General features: G+C 44.6%; 1 protein-coding gene across 1 annotated transcript; it reads left to right on the forward strand.

Moving 5' to 3' along the window:
• The first annotated feature begins 1,393 nt into the window (after positions 1-1,393).
• DNAJC16 (DnaJ heat shock protein family (Hsp40) member C16) lies at positions 1,394-24,054 on the forward strand. The gene is made up of 15 exons (XM_090268640.1): positions 1,394-1,490; positions 3,326-3,510; positions 7,466-7,532; positions 9,105-9,444; positions 11,254-11,438; positions 13,383-13,487; positions 14,194-14,352; positions 15,920-16,050; positions 16,903-17,086; positions 17,948-18,130; positions 18,286-18,362; positions 19,325-19,405; positions 19,508-19,606; positions 20,129-20,299; positions 20,713-24,054. Exons 2-15 carry the CDS (start codon positions 3,344-3,346, stop codon positions 21,110-21,112), a joined length of 2,349 nt encoding a protein of 782 aa, XP_090124766.1. The 5' UTR covers positions 1,394-1,490; positions 3,326-3,343; the 3' UTR covers positions 21,113-24,054.
• The last annotated feature ends 9 nt before the right edge of the window (positions 24,055-24,063 follow it).

Raw genomic sequence — 24,063 nt, forward strand, 5'->3', positions numbered from 1 at the left:
CCCACCCCCGTGCCCTTTTCTCATCGTTCACTGTTCCAAATTTGGTCTCATCCAACCCAGTCCACCTTACATGGTCTTCCATCACCCTCTCTCCTCCCTCCCACCTAGCACCTCTCCCCGCAGAGAAAAAAACCGCCGAACCCTAGTCTTCTGAACTCCCCCTTCGTACAGCTCTTTTCCACATTGGAAAAGTAATTGCTCCCGTTTACTGAGCATTTGCTAAGTCCCAATTATTCCACTAGCCACTGTACATTCTATTACCTCATTTGTCCCTGACTGCAGGACTACCAGGGAAGTACTTTCCCCCCACTTTATAGATTTGGACGCTGGGGCTCAAGGAAGTGAAGTCACCAGTCACGATCACAGAGGTAATAAGTGGCAGGCGGGCAAGATTTAAACTCGAACCCGACTCAAAGTTCACACTCTTAACCGGGAGTCCACCTTAGAATGTATACTCTTGAACAGCAAAACTTCAGCCCCATTCATTTATTTATTTCACAAATATTTATTGCGATCCTGTCTGTGCCAAGGACTGTGCTGGCCCCGAGAACACAGACGTGAAGAAAAAAGAAAGACAAAAAGCCTTGCCGTTAGGAGCTTACATTCCAGTGGGGAGGAGACAAATGATAAACCAAAAGATATATGGTAGATAGTGACATATGCAAAGGAGATTAAAAAAATAAAAACAGGGCAGGGGGTGTGTGTGAAATCTCTTTACATCCCTGAAGAACCTCCTTCATTGGCTCAGCGAAGGTTTCCTCCTTCACCTGTGCCTCTCCCCTTCCCCAACCACCACCACCACATACACACGCATCCCTTTCCCGTGCTAAGGGCAGGGACCGGCACACTCGAAAGTGGAGTTCGCTTTTTGGTAAATGGCTTTAGGACCCCTGGGTTCCAGGCCTTGGGAAAGTCCCTGCTCCTCTCTGGGCCTCAGTCTCCCCAGCAGCATACGGAAGATTTGGACTAGAAAGAATCCCTGAGGTCTCTTCCAGCTGTGCCGCTCTAGGATTCTATGAATAGATTTAAAGAGAACCGGGACCAATGATTGCTTCCCCAACCTAGCAACTGTTGCTAGACCAGGGCCATCTCCTGGTAGGACTGGTAACTCCTGCCTGGATCGGGGAGGTCTTTTGGGCATCCCATCCTGCACCGCGACTTAGCCTCGCTAGGAGGCACGTTTTGACCTCTTTGGTAACGATCAGCCTTTTTGATCCAGCCAAGGAGCGCGCCTCGTTCCCGTGGTAACCGCGTTCGGTCCACACGCAGACAGTGTGTGGCAAGGGTCAAAATACATTCGCAAACTAGAAAGCCTGCACCTGTTCAGTCCGCGCTTTCGATGCGCCGGGCCTTTAAGTATCATGTGACTTCCCTCAGTCTGTCCCCTCCTTTTTCCCCGTCCCCAGGCCCCGGCGAGCGCTGGGGTGGACCGGCTGGCGAACTAACTGGATCTCGGACGCTGCAGCCGTTTAGGCCGGTGCCCTTTCCCGGTAACTCCTTCTCCGCGTGATTCGCGGAGCCGCGAACGCGGCGGGGCCAGGCAGGCTCGGGAATCTGCCTTCAGTGCCCGGTCCCTGCTGGGCCCAGGGGGAACCGGGAGCCGACAGGGCCCGGCCCAGGGCTGTCGGAGGGCCGCGGAGGAGGCGGCGGTCTCCTGGAGGGTTGCGACCTCCGGCGGGAGCTCGCGGCGGTGCTCACACTCAGAGCGGGTCTCGGAGCGGCCGCCTGGTTTGGGGGCTATTGCCCAAGGCCGGTAGCCTACCTGTTGGGCAGGTGCTTTCCTGCCCCGAGGCCAGCACCGCCACGCTGTCTGCAAAAGAACTTGACAGCCCCCCGCCACCTGGGCCCTCTAACGGGAGGCGACCAACACAGTTGCATAAGGCAGTGTTTGCACAGCACGATAGGAAAATAATTGTAACTATCACTTATTGACTTGACCCTGTGCCCAGTAAATACTTTACATGCATTTAACTCCCGTGTTGATCTTTTCAAGATTATATTATATACACCCCCCCTTTTTTTTTTTTTAATAAGGACACTGTGGCTTAAGTTTTAGTAACTTGCCCAAGGTCATAAAGTGGCGGAGGATGGATCCCAATCTTAGTCTGATTCCAGAGTCCGCGTGCTCCCCATCCGGATTTTGGGCGGGCTGTGCATGTTTTGTAGGACAGAATAGGTACTAGGTTGCCTGAACAAGGAGGAAACTGGTTTTATGATTTTATTCGGCGTGCATGCAGTCCGAAACGTTGGCCATCGGGCTCGTCAGTTTTGTGAGGACTCCTGGGGGGCATTTAGATCTCTACCTGTCCGAAACCCGTCGCTGTTCTACAGCTTTTGCCCACCCTCTTAAGTAAGATGTCACAATAGACCCTTGAACCCTAAAATTCGAGTACTTTATGAGAAGTCAAGATAAATACGGCCCTTGGGGAACCTTTGTATGATATCACCAGATCACAGTCCTGGAGGGGGAGCGTCTGTGCAATACAGCACTACCTTGTTCATTAACCAGTCAATATTATTTCCAAAAGCCCACCATGAATTCAGTCACTACACTTAACCAGAGATGGAGCTTTCATATTTAAAGACTATGTCTGGTCTGTAGTCTTTGTCATTAATTCCCCTTCACATGGAAAACTGAATTTTTTAAGTTGAGCATTTTCTGAGGTCTCCATTTATAGTGACCATATTGCTAATGATCAAATTAAAGAGCAGCTTCATTTCCTTGTTCTAATGGACTTGGTGAAAAAGAATAGAACTGGGACATACGAAGTCATAATTGCAGTTTTTAAAGAGTATTTCACTTTTGTATTGGTACTTAATTATAACTCCTAAGAACGTCACAACTGTCTCGTTTTGTGATTTCGGACATAGTAAATTTTATAATTTCATGAAGTTGTTTAGTATATACTCAGTGAGGTATTCTTAAGCCTGGTGTTTTAAGTTTACAGTATTATTGTCAGAATAAGTGAAACTGTATCTCAGATGTAGTGACCTTGATTTTCCTATGTATGTCTTCCCACATTTGCCTTTATTATTTCTTCATCTCATTCATTTTCAGTCATTTCTAAAGCTTTAGTAATGCAAGGATTCTGGAGAGTTGCTATTAATTCTTATTGCTCATCTTTTAATCTATAATAGTTCTCATTTGTGATATAAATAGTAACGAGATTGTTGATATTTTAAAATATAGTCCAACAGCTTGACACTTTCTCTGCAAAATATCTTTTGTTTTGTTTTTCATCTCTATATCTTACACCTTCACCTAAAAAGCAAGACTGTCCAGGTTTCTATCAACTGAAACTTGTTGCCTCTTCAATCATTTCAGCTCTGGAAAGGAAGAGAAATGGAAGTGAAAAAATTGAGCATTTCCTGGCTGTTCTTGATAGTTCTGGTTTTCATCCTGCAAATTCTGTCTGCGTTGGATTTTGACCCATACAGAGTCCTAGGGGTCAGCCGAACAGCCAGTCAGGCTGATATTAAAAAGGCTTATAAGAAGCTCGCCCGGGAATGGTAGGTGAAACAAAGAAATAGTTTAATATAAGCTAAGCAGCTTTAGCAGGGAAATGAAGCCTAAATTATGATTAGCTTTTATTTGCCTCTGTTTCTGTGTTCAGTAAATATGCAATAGATCTGTCTAAAATATTTATTTGGGAGAACTAATGTTCATGTTATTCTGTAACTTTTAGTGATGTGACCCAAAGCCTGTGTTACTGTGAAACCCCCTTACTTGCCAAGATACCATCAGAATATTTAATGTTAAAGTAAAGTAGGAGGAAACTTTAATTTTTTAAATATATTATGTACTCAGAAATGGATAAGCTACCCTTCCCATGATGTTTTTCATAAAGTAACTCTTTATGAGTGTCATTGCTAAAGGAAACGCTACCCAGTCCTATTTTCTAGATTAATTTTTAAGCTGTCAAAAAAATTTTAGAATACGAGCTTTTTGCCCTCAATTTTAAATGAATATTCAGGAATTGAGTATATTACTTTATAGAACGATCCGAATTTTACCTGTAGATATTATATATGCTAGGGAATATACAAGCGTTTATGAGTTAGCAGAATAGCAATCAACTTAACATTGACTTTGGACAGACATCATTAGTTTCCTCCACTGATGCTATGGACCTGCCAAAGTAGAAGTGTCGGATTATATAGTGGAAGGAGAGAAGGGACGTGGGCGACTCCAAGCCAAGGGAACCAAGCGTAACGCAGCGAGGAGGTTTGGGATGGGGACCATCACTGACCACCGGCACGCAAGGCTCCAGGTTCTATGTCTTTGTTTTTTAATCTCAATTTAAGCCTTATAAGTACACTGTGAGGGAGGACATTGCTGCCCCTGTTCTATAGGTCGTTATGTCTGGCTTCCATAGTTTGACCTTCTGCACCCACGGGCGGTTTATTGCTTTTTTGTTTTTGATCACTTGCCCATCTGGGCAGAAGTAGGAGTGAGCAGGTTAGTGTCTGGGGGGTCAGGAAGTTAGGCAGGAACAAAGTCGCCACATGCAGATGACATTGCAGGCTGTGCGTGACTGCCTGACATCGTTCTTCAATGAAACCCGCATCTTAGTTTTAAACTGGTTGCAATAGAGGTAAAAGATCGTTTTAGAATATAATGTTTTGAATAGATATTTCAGACCATACTCCTATCACGAAGAATTCAGAACTGGTTACTAAGAACACAGTCTCTAATTATGTGTAGCCTCTTTACAGCAAAGCTGCTTTCTAAATCTTTTCACTCTTGCCTCTTTATGTTTAAAGCGAAATTTATAAATCTGCAATGAACTCATAAGGTAGTAACATTCTTTTGGATGGGATATGGCCTTTGACAGCATTTTAAAAGCAGAAATTATAGCTTCAGTGTGGAGGGCCTGTTAAAATGTACAGCTTTGCCTTTGCTGTCTTCCACAGCCAAAAAGGACTGTTACGTTAATTAAGCAAGTCATGGGCTTCTCTTCCTCAATCAGATTCTCTCTAGGAGTAATTCATCCCTGCATATAGGGTATCATCCAGCGAAAGTCTACAGTTTGACTTTACCTTTGTATTTTCGCTGTACTGTTATTTTCTGCTGTTTGGGCTAGGGCAGTGTTTTATCACCAAAATAGTTTGTTTCCTTTTGTGGTGGTTTCATAGGCCCTGAAAATAGTCGTGTCCCCCAGTTTGACCTTTTAAGATGAACTGTAGCAGGGGAAGAGGCTGAGTGTTGAACTGGATTCGTAGCCTTCCTCTGGTGTGTTTTACTGCTTAATAGTGTTGCTGAGACTTCTCAAGAGCTTCCCCCTTGCTTGGTGAAACCATTTAAAATTACTTTTTCTCTCAGAAAAACTATCCGTCTCCCAATAATTAAGTTATATCATACGTACTTTCCTTTTGCCATCTACTTGGACAAAATTAACAACAACTTCCACTCCAAGAAAAAGGTGGCATAAAATTTGATTTGAAACAATGAGTATAACATGGTCAGTCGCCAGAACAGTAAATTGATTTGTCTAATACTTTATCATTTTTTTTATGTTCATTATCACTGTTTTCTGTATTTTTTAATTACAGCCGACATTCAAACTATGTACTTTTTAAATTTTACTTATTGATTTTAGAGAGAGAGGAAGGGAGAAAGAAAGAGAAACATTGATTTCCTGTTCCACTTATTTGTGCACTCATTGGTTGCTTCTTGTATGTGCCCTGACCGGGGATCGAACCCGCAACCTTGGCACATCGGGATGATGTTCTAAACAACGGGCCTACGTTACTTTTTCTACCTTTGTTTTTCGTCCCTTAGAGGTAGCTAGACCACCGGTAGATACCCAGTGTGGAATATTCTTCACTTTGCAATTTAAAGGATGTGTATATATTGCAGTTTGTAAAAAGTTTCATATACACTGAAAATAGCCTTGGACAGTACTTTCCTAGAGCTGATTCTAACTGTTTTCAGCTTTGTGTTGTTTTCCTGTGATAAGAAAAATATTCTTTATAAGCGGAAACTGTCCTGTGCTCTCCTCCCAATTCTTGGGCATTGGTTTCCTCTGTCGCAGGGTCTGTGGTTTTAACCCGGCTGCCCTCGCAACTCGCTCTTTGGTTCAGTCTCTTAAAAAGCCCCTTCCTCCCCTCCCCTCCCCATCGCAGAGTTCTGTGTGTTAAATCTTCATTTGTATGATCGCGTAATTTTTATATTCTCAAGCCTTTAGCCTAAGTTTGAATATTTAAAGCACTTTTTCTATCATCCATAAACTTGCTTTGAAAGCGCCATCCTGTTTCCTTAAGTCATACTGTTTTAAGTCATAGCTGAGACTTTTTTCCCACTAATACTCATAACAAAGATTAAATATTAAGGCGTGATGTCTCAATTCAACAGCAAACCATTGGAACTTTCTTTTTACAGAAATCGGAATATGTGGTATAATTCATTCAAATATGTTCCTACTAGAATGTGTTGGTCAAATTTTAATGTTTTTATTTTGATGTACTTGGGTTGGTGCTATTTCTGGTGGTCATTTGCTTTCCAATGGATTTTCTCTTTCCAGAACCTTTGCTAGAGGAAATTTATTAGAAGTATGCAAAAGTGATTATGTAAAGAATAAGGTCTATAATAGAGTCTCAATAAGATGAACACTGAAAAATCAAACACTGATTTAGATCTTAGGGGGTTCTAAGGACATAAAACCCAGCTGCTACTTTCCAGGACTTTAAAATCTCCAAAGCTGAAATTGTTTTAAACACAAACAGATTACAGAATAATATATGACTGCAATATGGATAAGTGCCAGCTGTGTATAATAGCAAATATTTGTTCTCCTCTTAGTTGAAATCACTTCGCTTAAAGTATAGACTTTGCTCACATCTTAAAACGTGGCCTTGAAATCATTATCCATTTACAGGTAAAAGGCAGTCACGGGTAGAATGGGATAACCAGAGTTATAATGAAAAGTAAAATGTTCTGTTTGAACACCAGCAACAAGATGCTGTTTGAAACATGGTTGTTACTAAACAAATTCATGTTGCATCCTTAAAGCTGTTGTCATTGTCTGCCTGATTTATCAGAAGAAATTGGTATCAGTGATATCGACCTAACATTGGGGTGAAATGCTTCCATCCTGGGAAGAGAAGTTGGTTCTTATGGATCAGTGACTTTAGCTGAGAGCCTGCTTTAGCAACGTTTGGGAGCCATGTAGGGGAACACACATTTCCCACCTTTCCTAGTGAAATGCTGCAGTACTGCCTCCTGTTGGGCTTTGAAAATGTGCCCAGCTAAAATACTTTTGGAAGAGATTGTCTGTTTTAAAGTTGCGGTTTTTTAATAGTTATATGAAGCAACTGATTGCTTCTACCATTTATTGTTAAGAAGCTGTCCTAACAAAATAGCCTTCCATTTGCCTCTGACGTAATGAACTGTGTGGGCAAGGATGTTAACTGACCGTGTGTAAAATGTGAAATCCATTCTCACTTCTGCCCTTTTGTGTTTCAGGCATCCTGACAAAAACAAAGATCCAGGAGCAGAAGACAAGTTCATTCAAATTAGCAAGGCTTACGAGGTACTGTGGGACGCATCCATTAGCTCTCATAAAAGATATCTAAAAGTTGTATAAAATCCTCTCCGGCGGGGCATGTTCCCTATGCCCTCGATCCAGTTTCTAGATGATGGTAGAGACCATATTTGGTCATAGCCAGTATGTCGAAATTAGTGCCTGAACACTTCAGCTCTTTAAAAGAATGGCCTATTTTAAAGGCTTTAATTGGAATTGTAGAATTACCCTGAAGGTGTCTTTATTTTCTTTTTAGAAACTTGTATTACGTGCTCACTTCAGCAGCACATGTGCTAGAAACTTCCAAGAACTGCAGACCAATTTGCCTATAGTTATTAACATGATACAAGGTTGCAAATATTGGGTTGGCCAAAAAGTTCATTTAGTTTTTTTCCATAAAATAAAAGACACAGTTTTCATTTTCACCCGTAACTTCGTTGATTGGGATATTTTGAGTATGTTGGCTCTCTCCTGCTGTTGGCTTCCAGTGGGTAGAGGCCCGGGGTGCTGCTAACTGGCTTCCAGTGCCTAAGACAGCCCCACAGCAAAGGATTATTTGGCCAAAATGTCAGTAGTACCAGGAAACTTCACACACCACTTTTGACACGTTTGATCAGTCATAGCACCTTCTTATACACTGCATAAATCTTGTTTTGTTTTGTTTTGGCCTTTTTTTTTTTTTTTTTTTTGCATTTCAGTTGCATTTTTACCTTTCTTGAAACAATAAAGCATAATATGCTGAAAATGTTGTATGTTTTCATCCATCTTCACTATTACAATGGCTGCACAAAAATTCACCAATTTTGATAAGTTTTTTTTAAATGCACACTGATATGACAGCTGCCACCGTACAGTCGAACAAAATTGTTTTGGCTGAAGTTAAAGAAAACTAAGCACAACTAGAGCCATCGTATGGAACAAACCAAATGAACTTGGCCGACTACATTTCACCACAAGGTTTTCAACAGCTCTCTAGCATGTCAGCTTACGCGGGTGTGTCGAGAAGACGCACGGAAGGTAAGTCCTTGGCTTCCTGCTTTGTGCAGGGTGCTGCTCTTCAGTAGACAGTTCTGAGTTCAGAGAACACACATCATCCTAGAAGAGGTTCTCAAGTTTCAGACTTCGAAGTTATTTCTAAGTAAAACAAGGTCAGTCGTCATAAAAGACGCTAAACTCAACTCTGGTTACTTTTTGCTGTTCACAGCCTTTCATATTCTGGTTTGAATCATTCCTACTTAAGTGATGTGACCCAGTAAATTTTCTTATGTTTGAGCCCCGGTGATCAACATTATGTTAAGTTTTATTTGTTTTGCTGATGTGATTAGTATTACGATACCTCAGAGTCCTTAAATCTAAGCTGAGCATGAGTAATTAAGTGACGGAAGCAAGTTGGTCTTGAAATACATAATGATTCTATTGAAAGAAGAATTTTCTGATATGTTAATTAGACCATCTAAGCATGTCGTATCTTTACATTTATTTTCTTTCTATATCTTCCAAGCTGCTTACAGGGAAGTTCTTTGGGTAAACGTGTTTTTTTTTTTGGTTCTATAGATTTCTTATTTTTTTCTGTCCTCGTAGATTCTTTCCAATGAAGAAAAGAGATCACATTATGATCACTACGGAGATGCCGGGGAGAGCCAGGGCTACCAGAAGCAGCAGCAGCAGCAAGAGTATCACTTCCGCCATTTCCATGAAAATTTTTATTTTGATGAATCTTTTTTTCACTTCCCCTTTAATTCTGAGCGACGGGACTCTATTGATGAAAAGTATTTATTGCACTTTTCACATTATGTGAATGAAGTGGTTCCAGATAGCTTCAAGAAACCTTACCTCATTAAGATCACCTCAGATTGGTGTTTTAGCTGTATCCATATTGAGCCTGTTTGGAAAGAAGCAGTTCGAGAACTGGAAGCATTGGGTAAGATCATTTTATTCACTGGAAGATGTTTAAATGGGAGAAGGTAACTTTGAAACCTTGAGTTTTATGGGATGTTGGGGAGAAGGAACAATGCGATTTCACAAGTTCATGGTGACTGGTGTTTTCCAAGGACACATTTGCAGAGAGGGGAAATGTATCAGCCACTTTCATTTTGCAGGACTACCTTGAAGGTTTATCTCTATGGTCTCCTAACACCTAGTTGGGGCCCTAATACATAGGAGAAGCTCAAAATGATTGCTGAACAAAGCAGCCCCCCAGCAGCAATGTTAAGGCTGGTGGTCTTTTCAGATTATTCATATAAGATTTGTGATTTCACTCTGTGTCTTAATTTGCTAGGGCTGTCATAACAAAAAACACATAACAGGAATGTATTTCCTCACAGTTCTCAAGCTCAGAAATCCGAGGTCAAGGTGTCAGCAGGGCTCTCTCCGGGGCTCGAAGGCGGTGCCTTCTCCCTATGACGCGTCCTATCAATGTGGCCTAAACTCTTCCTATAAGAACACCAGTCCTATTGGATTGGGGCCCCCCCCTTATGACCCCATTTGAACTGAAGTACTTCTTTTAAGGCCCTATTTTTAAATACAGTCGCATTCTGAGGTACTGGGGGTTAGAGCTTTGTGGGGGGGCAGGGGAGACACAATTCAGCCCCTAACAGGAATGATCATTCAGAGTTACCATTCTAAATCGCAGATTAGCCTTGCCTTTGTCTACAGTCACCGCTTAGTGCCAGGGAGGTTGTAGCGATCCGGAGAAGGATATTTATTTTAATAGCTCCTTAAAGTTGGAACTACTGAACTAAATATGTGCGTGTGTGTGTGCGTGTGTGTGCTTGTGTTTGTGCGGTGCCTACAGCGGACCTGTTTTTGAATAACTAAAAAGGGACAAACTCATAGGGGCGGAGGGGCCTGTATTTCTCTGGAGAGAACACACCACTGACAGCCATTGGTTCATTTGTTCTAAAGTAGAAGTTTCCCACCTGTTAACTCGGAAGCACTCAGATACTCAGATTTTCAAAATGCTTTCCTAAGATTGAATATTAAATGAGAATTTTTGTATCAAGAGCTTGATATATATGAAGCACTTAATAAATGAACCTTAGAAAATTTCTGATCACTAGGTTTCCTAGTTTACCAAAGTAAAATTTTTGAAAGTGCCTATTTTATAAACCCCCTTAAAAAGTTTTTTTCTTAAATGTATTAGTCTACTTTCTTTAACTCACTGACAATCAAGCACCACCTTTTTACTTATTAGCTAAGCCTTGAAAGGTGATTAGCGGTTGGCTGGGCTGGAAACGGGTGAGTAACGTCTACAGGCAGAGGGAATAGTGCAGGCGGAGAAACAGCCTTCTCAGAAGGACCAGCAGCAGGATGTGACCTGGGTGTAGGTGAGAGAGGAGGAAGCAGGAAGAGCTGGGAGCCTGGTAGTAAGGAGCCTTAAGTTCCAGGCTGAGGAAGCTGGACTATTTTATAATACGTGATAAAGCCAAGACAAGTTTTTCCATAGAGAAGTGACCTAATCAGCTCTGCACTACAGAAAGCTAGCTGTTAAAGCTATGAGGAGGACAGATTAAAGAAGGTGAGGATAGAGGCAGGGAGGTTACCAGCCCTGGCAAGACGGAAACCTTGGGCCTGAACTAGGGCAGCAGGAATAGAGAGACGTGGACAGGTGTCAGATACCCACTCCTGGTAGGGCGGAATCCCAATCTCACACCAAAAAATTACTTAGTGGCATTTCTTCAACTGCTGAGGGACATGAAAAGGCTTCATGTCGGTCTTCCATACTTCTCAGGTGTAGGCATCGGCGTGGTCCATGCTGGGTACGAGAGGCGGCTGGCCCATCACCTCGGAGCACACAGCACGCCCTCCATCCTAGGAATCATAAACGGGAAGATCTCCTTCTTCCATAATGCAGTCGTCCGTGAGAACCTGCGACAGTTTGTGGAGAGTCTTCTTCCAGGGAACTTGGTAGAGAAAGTAAGTACCCGCCTGAGAAGTGGTCGGCGAGGTGCCTAGGACCGCTGACTGCCTGGAACTCCACCTGTGGTCGTTTTGAGCAGAGCCAGACACATATTAATTAAGTCATCACTCAGACTAAGTCATTTCAGCGACGTCAGTCAGAGACTGAAAATCAAAAAGAGAGACTCAAACAGTTCCTCCCTGATAATAATCACTGTGCAGATTTGCACTGTCATAGGAATCTGAGCCTCAAATGACAGTGACTCTTACTATATAAGCAAAAAATAAGATAAAGGATTTCTTTCTGACTCCTGATCTTGTTCATTTGAAGATACTTTTCTTATGAGAACATTCAAATTAAGTTATATTTGATTATAGGTTTAATGATCGTATCTATGGAAAACACCAGATCTAATGAAAACAAATATTATTTTTGGAACTTTCAAATGTATAGTGATGTAACAGTTGGTAAAATTTTATAAACATAAGGTTGAGCTAAAGAAGCCAGGCACAGAGTTCATACTAGCTTATGGTTTTTATATTTAAGAACCATTTCCCCCCAGTCTCTTAAGTCAGGGATCGAAAGAACTAGAATGGGATTCTTGTTTTGCTTTAAATGATTTATTCCTTTAATAATACCAGGGAAAGGGAGCATGTAGACATATCCATTGTATTTCCACATGCACTATTCATAGACTGTCCTGCCAGGATCATTACCCCAAGAAGAAATATTTGTTGGAATTACCTTGAAAAATTTGTCAGAGAGCATTGTAGGCTCCTAAAACCATGATAAGTTGTCCTGGCACTGTGATAAGTGTTGAGGACAATTTTCAAGGAGCTCAGAGTCTAGCAGGTGATTATTTCCATCTAGTATGTTAAGAGCCCATCCGAGAGAGTTGGGAAAGGCTTCCTGGCAGAAATGACCCGTGTACTGAGTTCAGCCAGGTGAGGAGAGAGAAGTAGGGAATGAGTTCCAGGCAGACAGAGGTCTGGGACAGAAACAGCCTGCTTTGTATGAAGTAATCGTTAGTGAGTGGGAGAGGAGATTAGACCATTAATAGGAATCTCGCCATGAGGGATTCAGAGGGCCTCCTGCCCCTTTAAGGAACTTACACCTTGGCCCAGAGCCATTAAGCAACAGAGAAAAATAATGAGATTTAGGTTTTATGTAGTTCATTCTAGAAGCAGAGTGGGAAGATACATTTTTTGAACTACTATTAAAAAATGTCTAGAGCCCTGGCTGGTATGGCTTAGTAGATTGAGTGCCGGCCTGTGAACCAAAGGGTCACCAGTTCGATTCCCAGTCAGGGCACACGCCTGGGTTGCGGGCCAGGTCCCCAGTTGGGGGCGTGCGAGAGACAACCACACATCAGTGTTTCCCTCTCTTTGTCCCTCCATTCCCCTCTCTAAAAATAAAATATTTTTAATGTCTAGATAGAAATTTAATTATGCATGCTTTTAATTTGTTCTCTCAATGGAATTATTTTAAGACATAAACAGGGAAACACAAAATTACCAATTCAGATAACAAATGAAATTGTGTAATGAATAGGTGAGGTGGGCCCACTTATTTTTATTTAAGCTATTTTTAAGAGCAGTTGTTGCATTATGTTCTGTATTACATTAAAGTTAATAGATTAAGGTTAATAGATTTAGAAGCATCGTCTATAAGCAAGAACCAACTTTGAAAGCTCAATTTTTTAAAATAATATGATCAGTAATTGTTTTAGACAATATTATGATTTCAGTCTGTAAGAGCTGGAGCACATGAAAATATAAAATCAACAATCTGATCTTTTTAAAAGTTTTAGCGAAATGAAGACAAAAGCTGTCTGCACTTTTTAGTTTTTACAAAGTACTATTTTACACGTATTTGATTTTATTTAAATATCTACTGACTGGATGATAATACAATTTGTCGAAAATTAAATAGTGAAACTAACATCCTCTCTTCAATCGAAGGTTACAAGTAAAAACTATATCAGATTTCTCTCCGGCTGGCAGCAGGAGAATAAACCGCACGTCCTTCTGTTTGACCAGATGCCTGTCATACCGCTGCTGTACAAGGTACGTCGTGCACTGGGATGATGTTGTCTCTGATTTGGGTGGAAAGAACCTGTAGCCTGATTGTCCTTTCTGTGAGTGACAGCCCATCCCATGACAAGTGTCCAGGGGCCATTTCCTTAAGCACCACGCCCTGAGCCCTGCTGGTGCTGGCGCTGGGCTAGTGCTTCCCACGCACCTAAGAGCACTGACCCTTCAGAGGAGGCCAGTGACATAGACGTTATCCCGAGACACGGAAGCTCAGAGCGGTTGCATAACCAACCCAGGTCTCCCCGCAGTGTGGGGAATACTGATTCCTTGAAGCCCGTCTGACTCCAAACGTGCCCTCTCAGTGAGACCCCATTCTGCACGTCCAGCCCACCTCTGGTGGTCGCTGGGACGTGAGGTGGTCGCTGCCATCTCCCCTAATTGGGGTACAGGTGACCCCTCAAACACTCCAGGCCTCCCACTCACTGCAGATCTCAGTAAGATGAATATTTTGCTCTATCTGAAAAAAAAACAATTGGTGGTGTTTAGCTTTGTTGGTGCCATTTTCATGCCTGGAACACCACGGAGTTCCTACAGCTGGACAAAGGTGTGGCAGCCCCGGGGGGCTGGGTGGTAAGCTGGTGTTCAGCTCTACCCACTGCTGGAAGCGAGTCACACCCGATGTGTCGTTTCCATGCGGTGCTGTTGATTTCATTTCTTCCTCTCGGTTGTGCCCTCACAGTTGACTGCTTTTGCGTACAAAGATTATTTGTCGTTTGGATATGTGTATGTCGGCCTGAGAGGGGCAGAGGAGATGACCAGACAGTACAACGTCAATGTCCACACTCCCACCATCCTGATCTTTAAAGAACACATAGACAAGCCTGCGGATGCCGTCCAGGTACGCGAGAGCCTGGTGGGGTCAAGACTGTCCTCACGTTTTATGTCGGCCCTTCACGTACATACCGAACAGCAGAGTTGACCGAGGCAGGTGGGGAGGAGAGACTAGTTTTCCATCCCTTCCTTCAGAGGCACAAAATTTAAAAACAAGTTTGTTTTCCATCTGGTACTCCTTTGCTTAAAATACAATATTTTGACAGAAAGTAGAATGGTGGCTGCCAGGGGCTGGGGGAGGAACGAAAGGGGGGTTCGTGTTTGATGGACACAGGGCCAGTGTGGGAAGATGGAAAGGTCCGGGAAGTGGATGGCGGTGGTGACTGGAGAACAATGTGACTCTACTTAATGCCACAGAATTATACACTTGAAAATGGTTAGCCCTACTGGTGTGGCTCATTGGGTTGGGTGTTAGCCCACGAACCAGAAGGTCATTGGCTCAATTCCCACACAGGGTACATGCCTGGGTTGTGGGCCAGGTCCCCGACTGGAGGCGACAAGAGGCAGCTGATAGATATTTCTCTCTCACACATTGCTGTTTCTATCCCTCTTTTCCCCTCCCTTCCCCCTCTGTAAAAATAAATCAAATCATTTTTTAAATGGTTAAAATGGTAGATTTTATGTTATGTGTATTTTACCACAAAAATGAAATACCGCCCCTTTATCTGCATGTCAGAGTTTTGATGAGTAGTGTTTCCATTCATCGTTCACGTTCAAAATATTTTCTAATATCTGATATACTTTCTTGGTTCAATAGGTTATTTACAGTGTGTTTCTCAAACATCTAAGGATTTTCTGGTTTACATTTTATATGGATTTCTAGATTGTGGTCAGAGACCCTGCAATATACGGGGTGGGCAAAAGCAGCTTCACAGTTGTTCTTCGGGAAACTTTTATAATACAAGCATAAACTCTGTGTTTTGTGTACTCACAACTATAAACCTAATTTTGCCCACCCTGTATAATTTCTGTCTTTCAAAATGTATGAAAGCTACTAATAACAAAGTGGCCATCATACAGTTTTGTAGTCTGCCTTTTATACTTAGTAACTTTGTTACTTTGGAGTTTAATTGTTCAGTTTGCTACAAATCTTAAGTGAAAGTAAATTTGCCAAAAATGTAAAATGATTGGCTTTTTAAATCTGGCAGCATAAAATACACAGTGAATAGAGCACTTGACTGTCCTTTGACCTGAAATAACTACAGCATTGCTTTCAGCCCTACGTTCTTGCAGTAAGTCACGTTTATTTGCTCCAACAGATCTTTCTTACTTTGTTGTACTACTATAGCCAGGGTAGGCCACTTTTTTTTTTTAAAGATGGTATTTATTTTTTAGAGAGAGGAAGGGAAAGAGAAAGAGAGGGAGAGAAACATCGATTGGTTGCCTCTTGCGTGCCCCCAGCTGGCCCGCAACCCAGGCCTGTGCGCTGACGAAGAGTCAGGCTGACACAGGCCAGTGCTTAATCCACTGAGCCACACCAGCCAGGGAAGCCACAGTTTTTAGAGCTTGCAAGTCAAGCTCATTTGCAGTAAGAAAACTGAATAAAAATCAACCGTTTCTTGGTTTTCCTTTAGGCCCGAGGTTTGAAGAAACAGGTCATTGACGACTTCATCACCCAGAACAAGTATCTACTGGCAGCCAGGCTCACCAGCCAGAAGCTGTTCCATGAACTCTGCCCTGTGAAACGGTCCCACCGCCAGAGGAAGTAAGGATTCAAGGCTTCCATCTGCTTGTCATTGAGTAGGGAGCCAGGTCGCACTTTGCCCCAAGGCAATTAAACATCTACCCTGTGACAGAATGTATCATTTATGTAACCAGTATTGACTGACAACTACTATAGTAGTGAAGTATGTTCATTCAGGGTCCCTCAGGACCAAATGATTGATGTGCCAGCCTGACCTGAGGGTCAGGGAACATCTCCCTGCAAGGCGACACTTTAGCTGAGCCCTGAAGAATGAGAAGACGTCAGCCAGGTGTCAGGGGGGAGCGGTCCCTTTAAAGAAGCGTGGAGTGTGAGAGTTACTGTTCCTATAGAGGGTTCCGCTCCGGGTGAGTCTCTGCGGGTCCCGACTAGGGCAAGCACATCGTCTGTCGTACCTGGCACGGAGTAAGAGCTCAGGAAATGTTCGGGAGCGTGGACGAATGAGTGATTAGCTAAACTGTCCATTGGAATCATTGCAAAGGAAGCCCTTCAGAATGAGGCCCAGGGGCTGGGGGGCTGAGAGAGGGGTGACCAGCCTTGCCAGTGGTGGAAGAACTAGACCCGATGGCTTCTGAAAGGCCCTTCTGCATCCAGGACTCAGCGACCATTGCCTTAAATCCCTAAGCGTGGTAGAGTTTGGTGTGGAGAAAACATCACCAGTCTGGAAAGGAAGCAGGTCAAGAGTAACTTGGAAACCCTTGCTCATTAGAAATGTTGAATATATAGTTTCCATGAGTCAAATGAGTGCCCTTCTCTAAGATGAGCGCATCCTCTCCTTCATCTTCCCTTGCCACCCATCACAGGTCCTAGCCATGGCCTCGGGGATCGGTTATAATGTCTTCCGTTGTGGTGCAGGTACTGTGTGGTGTTACTGACTGCCGAGGCCACCAAATCGAGCGAACCCTTTGAGGCCTTCCTGTCCTTTGCGCTGGCAAACACACGGGACACGGTGCGCTTCGTGCACGTCTACAGCAGCCGGCAGCCGGAGTTCGCCGACACCCTCCTGCCAGACAGCGCGGCGTTCCGAGGGAAGTCAGCGGTGAGTCACGGTGTCCATCCTGATCCCAGGCTCTCCTTCCTCGGGAGTTTTGAATACAGATGCCAGGAATCCAGACATCTCGGAGCCTATTTCAAAAGCCTACTCTTATTAAAACAGTCTTTCAGCCTGGTGATTTCACCTCTTAGATTTTCAGCAGGTACCTTTCCTGTGAGTGAAGATTGAAGACCATCAGTCCTTTTCTCTGGTTTTTCCCACGACAGGTCTGGTCTTGCAGGATCTCGTTCGCAAAATCTTCCTTAGGCTGCCAATAACACACTTTCAAAATTCCCCTCCTCCGCGTTTGTGGCATCTCACTGATCTCCCCCCCCACCTCCTTTGTCATCACCCTATAGAAGCATGCAATTCTCCTCTGTCCTTTTCAATCCAAAAACAAAGGGCTCCTTTATTTATTTATTTAAAAGATTTTATTTATTTTTTAGGGAAAGGGAAAGTAGGGGAGACAGGGCGAGAGACGGCGCTGTGTGAGAGCAACACTGAGCAGCTGCCTCTCGCACATTCCTGCCCAGGGACCCGGCTCACTACCCAGGCCTGTGCCCCGACTGGGAATTGAACTGGCCACCTGTCAGTTCACAGGCCGTCACTCAACCCACTGAGCCACACCAGCCAGGGCAGGAGCTTTAACTTTTAACAGAAGCTTCAGAAAATCACCATAAAAAGTCGCCGTAATTTATTTTGACAAAAATTTAAATCTCCCACAAAAGTCTTATGCTCATCCGTATTTGTTTGAGTTTATTGCTGACTTCACTAGGCCCTTTTTTCCATCCTCTCCGAAAAGAGACTAAACAACAGTAACTTGATATTCTTTTGAGAATTCTGATGTTTTTCTCTTTTCCCTCCCAGGTGTCAATCCTAGAAAGGCGCAACACAGCAGGCAGGGTGGTGTATAAAACACTGGAGGGTCCCTGGACAGGGAGCGAGAATGACAAATTCATCCTTTTGGGGTATCTCGACCAGCTGCGGAAAGACCCGGCTCTTCTGTCCTCGGAAGCTGTGCTCCCCGACTTGACCGATGAGCTTGCCCCTGTAAGCATGTGGCCCAGGAGAGTGGGCGCCGGGCAGGGCTAGTGAGCTCCCGGGGCCCAAGCAGAGGTTTCAGCTACAGCACCGGGGGGGTGGGGGGGGAGGACTTCTCCCACCAGGACTCAGGGTCCTGACCATCATCTCTTTTCTCTCAATAGATTTTTCTTCTTCGGTGGCTTTACTCTGCTTCCGACTACGTCTCAGACTGCTGGGATAGCATATTTCACAGCAACTGGTAGGAATATGCCTAGATTGAATTTCTTTTGCTCCATTAATAGCAGGGCCGCTGCTTTTCTGCTGAAAGGGTCCTTCTTGGATTTGAGTGTATATTCAGCACAGGCAGGTGGAAGAATGTTTACACATTTTCAACACCGTTCCCCTTTTTCTTTCTTTTGCTAACTTCACGTTTTTTATTTGTCCACTCTTTCCCTCTGGTTGGGAAAGAAAGGATCACCCCTGGCTGCCCTTCCAGACAGCAGAGCCTGGGACTGTCCTCTCCATCAGGGCACCTCTGGTGCCCAGCCCAGCCCCTGACGCACATGGAAACCAGTGTATAAGCATACAGACCAATCAGTGAACTGATCAGAGGGGGGATCTGAAGGACAGAAGCCCCTGATGGCTGTTCGTGGGTGAATACAATTTTAGAACACCAGTCCTAGAGAAAACTGTGAAAGGTCAACGTTTTCTCCCTACACCACCCCTCTGAGCCACATCTGAATTATTCTAGAAAAATCAAAATAAGGGAAGTAATTCCACACTTTTTAGTCACAGCCACTTAGTCAGTACCATTAAAAGTAATGGCATTCCCCTATCCTGATAACATCTCAACTACCCTTGACATCAGAGTGTTCTTCCATGCTCACAACTTACATCTGCCGTCACCCCTCTTACTGGTGCCTCCTGCAGGACATGCTGAGCACAGCCTGTGGCCCTGAGACACGGAATCGAACTTTTAAAATGAGCTATCTGTGAATGATAACAGTGAAGGAAAAATCTCTGCTTCCCCACCCCAAACCCCCAAAACCTCTATTTGTATGAAATTAGAAAGGGCTTATTGATAGGAAAGCTTTTTGGTTTGGAGTTATCTTGGGTTTTGTTCTTTGGAGCCAGAGAGAGGAAACTGAAAATCATTCGTTGACACGTCCCAGCAGCCCACGGCGAGCTGAGCAGTCTGTACGTTTGTTAACTTGGTTTCAGGCGGGAAATGATGCCCCTTCTGTCCCTGGTCTTCTCTGCCCTCTTCATCCTCTTCGGCACGGTGATTGTGCAGGCTTTCAGGTGAGTCCTCCGTGGCTTCCCAGCGTGGGTCCGAAGGGCGAGCCCCAAACCTCGTGGTTGTGTGTCCTGGATTTTTATACATCTGCTTTTCTCCCACTCTAGTGACTCCAATGATGAGCGAGAGTCAAGCCCTCCAGGCAAAGAGGAAGCCCGGGAGAAGGCCGGGAAGACAGAGCCCAGCTTCGCCAAGGAAAATAGCAGGTTTCTCTAACAAAACCCCAGCCCCCCTCCCCTGGGTGGCAGGCCTCAGACCGTGGGGCCTCATACAGCCGTGTCCGCTGAGATGGTCTATATACACTTCCAGTTCACCTCCCACTGCGTGCGACTGGAAATAGGGAAGGTCACTGCTGCCCCAGACCCAGCCCTCCCCCTGCTCAGCTTCCCAGTCTTGGCTTTAATCCTGAGGGCAGGAAACAAAGAAGCGTGTCAGAGAGGCTCAAGGAGCCAGAAACAGAAGGTGGTGCATTACCATAACCGCCGATGCCTTTACCTGTCCTAACGCTGCTTCGGTGCCGACTGAATGGCAGCATCCGAGAGGCTATTTGTAGGCCCGGGATTTCCAAGTAGGGACCATCCCCGTCCTCCGGTGTGTCAGGCTCGAGAGAATTCAATAACATGTGTAGTCTGGTTAGAACATAGCGCTTTCTTCCGCTCGATCCCTTTGAAAGCGTAATGGCATTCCCCTGCCCTGAGAGCGTCTAACTCCTCCATGTCACTCCACAGCAAGATCCCTAAAAAAGGCTTCGTGGAGGTGACTGAACTCACGGACGTGACCTACACCAGTAACTTGGTGCGCCTGAGGCCCGGCCACATGAACGTGGTCCTCATCCTGTCCAATGCCACCAAGACCAGCCTACTGCAGAAATTCGCTTTGGAGGTCTACACGTTCACGGGGTAAGCGCGAGAGCACGTGGATGGAGAAGGCAGGGGAGACGGCCCCCCGAGGGGCTTCATCCGTGCAGCAAGACGTGGGCCGTGACCTTTCTAACCCAGAAATCGAAGCCCTTGTGCGGGGACCGTTATTCCCCCTTGACTTCATGTCCTTTTGGTTCTTCTTCCCTGAGCCCTTTCAGGAAGCTGACTAGTCTGTCGCTCCCGTGTGTTTTCCTGAAGCTGGACGCTGGGAATGATGGAAGTAACACCCCGCGGGGACGGGGACCGGATGAGGGTCGTGCTGCGGCCGCTGCGGAAGCCCTCAGCTGCCCCAGAACTCCCTCCCGTTTTCCCCACTCTGGTGCCGCAGACGTATCCCCTGCAGTCGGGGTTGTCGGGAGCGAGCTCACGTCCTCATTCCCTTCCTTCCACAGGAGCAGCTGCCTGCACTTCTCCTTCCTGAGTCTGGATAAGCACAGGGAGTGGCTCGAATACTTGCTAGAATTTGCCCAAGATGCGGCCCCCATCCCAAACCAGTACGACAAGCACTTCATGGAGCGTGACTACACTGGTTACGTACTGGCTCTGAACGGCCACAAGAAATACTTCTGCCTCTTCAAGCCCCAAAAAACAGTTGAAGAGGAGGAAGCCATGGGGGCGTGTGCTGATCTTGACTCTTCCCTCCATCTGGGAGAACCCCGAGGGAAATCTTCCAGCGGCCTCGGGTCCAGGCCCGTCAAAGGAAAGTTGAGCAAGCTGTCCTTATGGATGGAACGCCTGTTGGAAGGCTCCCTGCAGAGGTTTTATATCCCGTCTTGGCCCGAACTAGACTGAGAGGATTTCAAAGAGACTTAAACTCTTCAGACTTTTTACAAGTCCCTGTGAACAGGTATTTTCAGGACTCACGCTATCACAACAGACACAGTATAGATTTTAGATTATTCTTCTAAAACAACAGCTAGAAGAATCTTTCCTTTGTCCTGTTCTAACCTAGGGGTGAAAAACACCACAAGTTGAATTCCCTAGATCAATACACTTTCCTTCGGGTGTTTTTCCCTCATCTGAATGCCGCACTATTTAAAATAGTCTGCTCATTCTCTCTTCCTTTATGGTCCCCGCTCTGTGCCAGCTGCCTCCCCCGCCATGTCTCTGTGCTGTGGGAAAGCACAGACGCTCGCCCTGCGGCGGTGCCGGGATGGGACCTCAGGAGCCTGGTGTGCTGGGTGCCGGTCGGGTCATTTCCCCGCCTCCCTCGCTCCTCCCGGCCCCACTGTGCTTCTGCCACGGTGCACACTGGAGCAGTGGGAGTACGCACAGCAGCTTCTAGCCCCGCGTCTTGAAAGAGGCCTAGGTCCAAGCAATCTTACGTTTAACGGTCTTTCCGGTAGTAAGTGGCTAAAGTATATTTTGGGGGTATCCCCCTCCAGCAGCTTGTCAGCCATGGTTTTGAAAGTATAGGGATGAATGGGGGTTCTGCATGTGAGTTTGGTTTTCTTCCCAAGGCAAGAGAAGGGGGGCCGGGCGGTGACTGAAGTGACCTCTTTGTGAGCTTCCCATCAGCTGTCCCCCCGACACTAAACATTGTCGAGACAGATCCGCACGGCAAACAGTACTGTAATGACTTGAGCCATTTACGTGTATGTTTTCAGATGCCTTTTCTGCCCCTGTCAGTTTTAGGGTATGGATATTAGGAGCCATAACTTTAACCTTGTTCTCTGAACATAGAGATAAGCTGCTATAAGCCAGTAGAGGTTAAACCGAAGACCCGTTATCCCCCCACTTGCCATGAGTGGGGTCTCTAGTAGCATCCCAGACCTGTCTTTATATCAAGGACCCTAACATTTCTCAGTTGTGTTGTGAACACAGTTACCCGCAAAGTGCTGTATCTTCAAGTCTTCTCTTGAGACAGGTAAACCAAGAGTGTCCTGACTCCTGTTTGGCAGAAGGCTTCCTTTGAGCTCATGGCCTGTATCTTAATCGCTTCCCTCCTAACTCACAACTGCTTCCCCAGTGACAAGGTCAGGCCTGGCATCAGCAGGTAACGTGTAGTCCAGGCTGGACCACTCCCGCTGGTTGGAGAGGCTACCTTTTCATTTCAGGGCAAAACTAACAATGGAGTTGGAGCAGCCTCAAAGAGCGGTCTGTTCAAATGTCGAAGCAGATTGCCCTTTAAAGGCAATTTGTAAAGTGGCGGAACAAAATAAGTTAGTATTTTCTTTAATCATAACTGCTTTAAATTAAGCCATTTGGATCCTGATAGCTTCAATACTGAGCCACAGTGACAAGTAGTAAATTATTTGAGCCCAGGAATTTCCGTCATTTTCATGGAACCTATAGCTTTATGAATAAATAAATCACTGCCAGGCTTCATTTTGCCCCATGATCCTCTAAAATGGATGCTTACTCTGCCTGCGCTATCTCACGGCACCTGACCCAGGGAGAAACGATCATGGAATTCGTTTGGCACCTTGAAGTACCTTTCCTCACAATTATTTTCTAGGTCTTTTATGGCCACATTGCTCAAAAGAGTATGTTTTAGTTTGATGGTAGGTTTTTATTTTTAATGTCTGGTCCTAATGGGATTCCTGACCATAATTTCTGAAAACCAGAACCTCCCCAGATTTGTTCACTTAAAAAAAACTTCATCATTAAAATGAAAAGCACCTTCAGACAGCTGTACCTTCCATTCATACTCAGAAAGGAGAGTGATAATAGGGTTGAAAACATTCTTGGCAAATACTTCAGTCCAAAAATCCTTCTACAGGTCTCTTTGGGGGCAGAAGTGGATGCCAGGAGGACCAGGGAGCTCTTGTTTGAAAATGAACTTCACCCTTGACCACCCACGCCTTCCCTCCTCAATACTGTTTCCATTAATTTGTTCACTTTTGTGTCAAATGTATGAGCCATTATCAAGCTCAGCCAATGCCACCATTTCTCTTTCTGATGTATGTAACCACACAGGCCCAGTTTAGGTTTCAACTTCCTAGTCTTCCAGTAAGTATCTCAGAAAGACAACATGGGTGATTTTAGAGGTAGGTGTTTCTGGCCGATAGAGACCATGCATCGTGTGGAGCAGATGGGGTTGAAGACTGGCCTTAACAGTCCTTGTAGAATACACGCCCATTTAAAAAATATGTTTTTACTGCCAAGGTGCCAGAGGCACCGTTTGTGTGGCGTGGAGGTGGACAGCCCCGCCGCAGCCAGTTCCATGAGCAAGGCCACCCCGGCTTCCCTTGGGCACCACGGTCTCGCTGCCATCTCCTGACCATGAAAACTCGGTTGTGGTTTTCAAATAACAGGTGGATTTTCTCCTCCTTCAGGACATAAATGTTTTCCTGATAGAAAGAGAAATGGGATCTGAATGTTTTTGAGTGATTTGATTTGTTTGGCAAATGGCATTAGAAGCAAACGCTCAAACTTTTTTTTTAAGGAAAATTCTTTAAAAGCTGATCCAAAAACTTTATCAAACGCATTGTTGCTCACATCCAAATACCTGCCGCTGTCCCTTGAAAATAAACACAGTGTGGCAGCTTCTGACTCTGTTCAGTTTGTCAAGGAGAATACCTACACTTTTGAGAAAGATCTGCAAAGGAAGTGAATATTTTGCACTTTTGATACTCTTAGGAACAAATAACTTATTTGGCAAATGGTGTCTTTTTTATGTTGTCTTTGTTTTGTATTGTGACCAGGTACTAAAGCTGATGTTATTTTTATTTTAAGAATATTATCAACTGGAAACAGAAATAAACTATTTTAACGTGTGATGATTACGGGTAGCTCCTGCA

This window comes from Furipterus horrens, unplaced genomic scaffold (assembly GCF_987537825.1).
Source record: "Furipterus horrens unplaced genomic scaffold, mFurHor1.1.pri manual_scaffold_3, whole genome shotgun sequence".
Classification (NCBI taxonomy): Eukaryota; Metazoa; Chordata; class Mammalia; order Chiroptera; family Furipteridae; genus Furipterus; species Furipterus horrens.

What these genes read in the sequence shown, in the direction of transcription:
- DNAJC16 (XM_090268640.1), top strand. Translation starts at nt 3,344, where the DNA reads ATGGAAGTGAAAAAATTGAGCATTTCCTGGCTGTTCTTGATAGTTCTG. An exon ending in CAGGGAACTTGGTAGAGAAA is followed by an intron (nt 11,439 to 13,382) that starts GTAAGTACCCGC and finishes CTTCAATCGAAG; the next exon opens with GTTACAAGTAAAAACTATAT. An exon ending in TCATACCGCTGCTGTACAAG is followed by an intron (nt 13,488 to 14,193) that starts GTACGTCGTGCA and finishes GTGCCCTCACAG; the next exon opens with TTGACTGCTTTTGCGTACAA.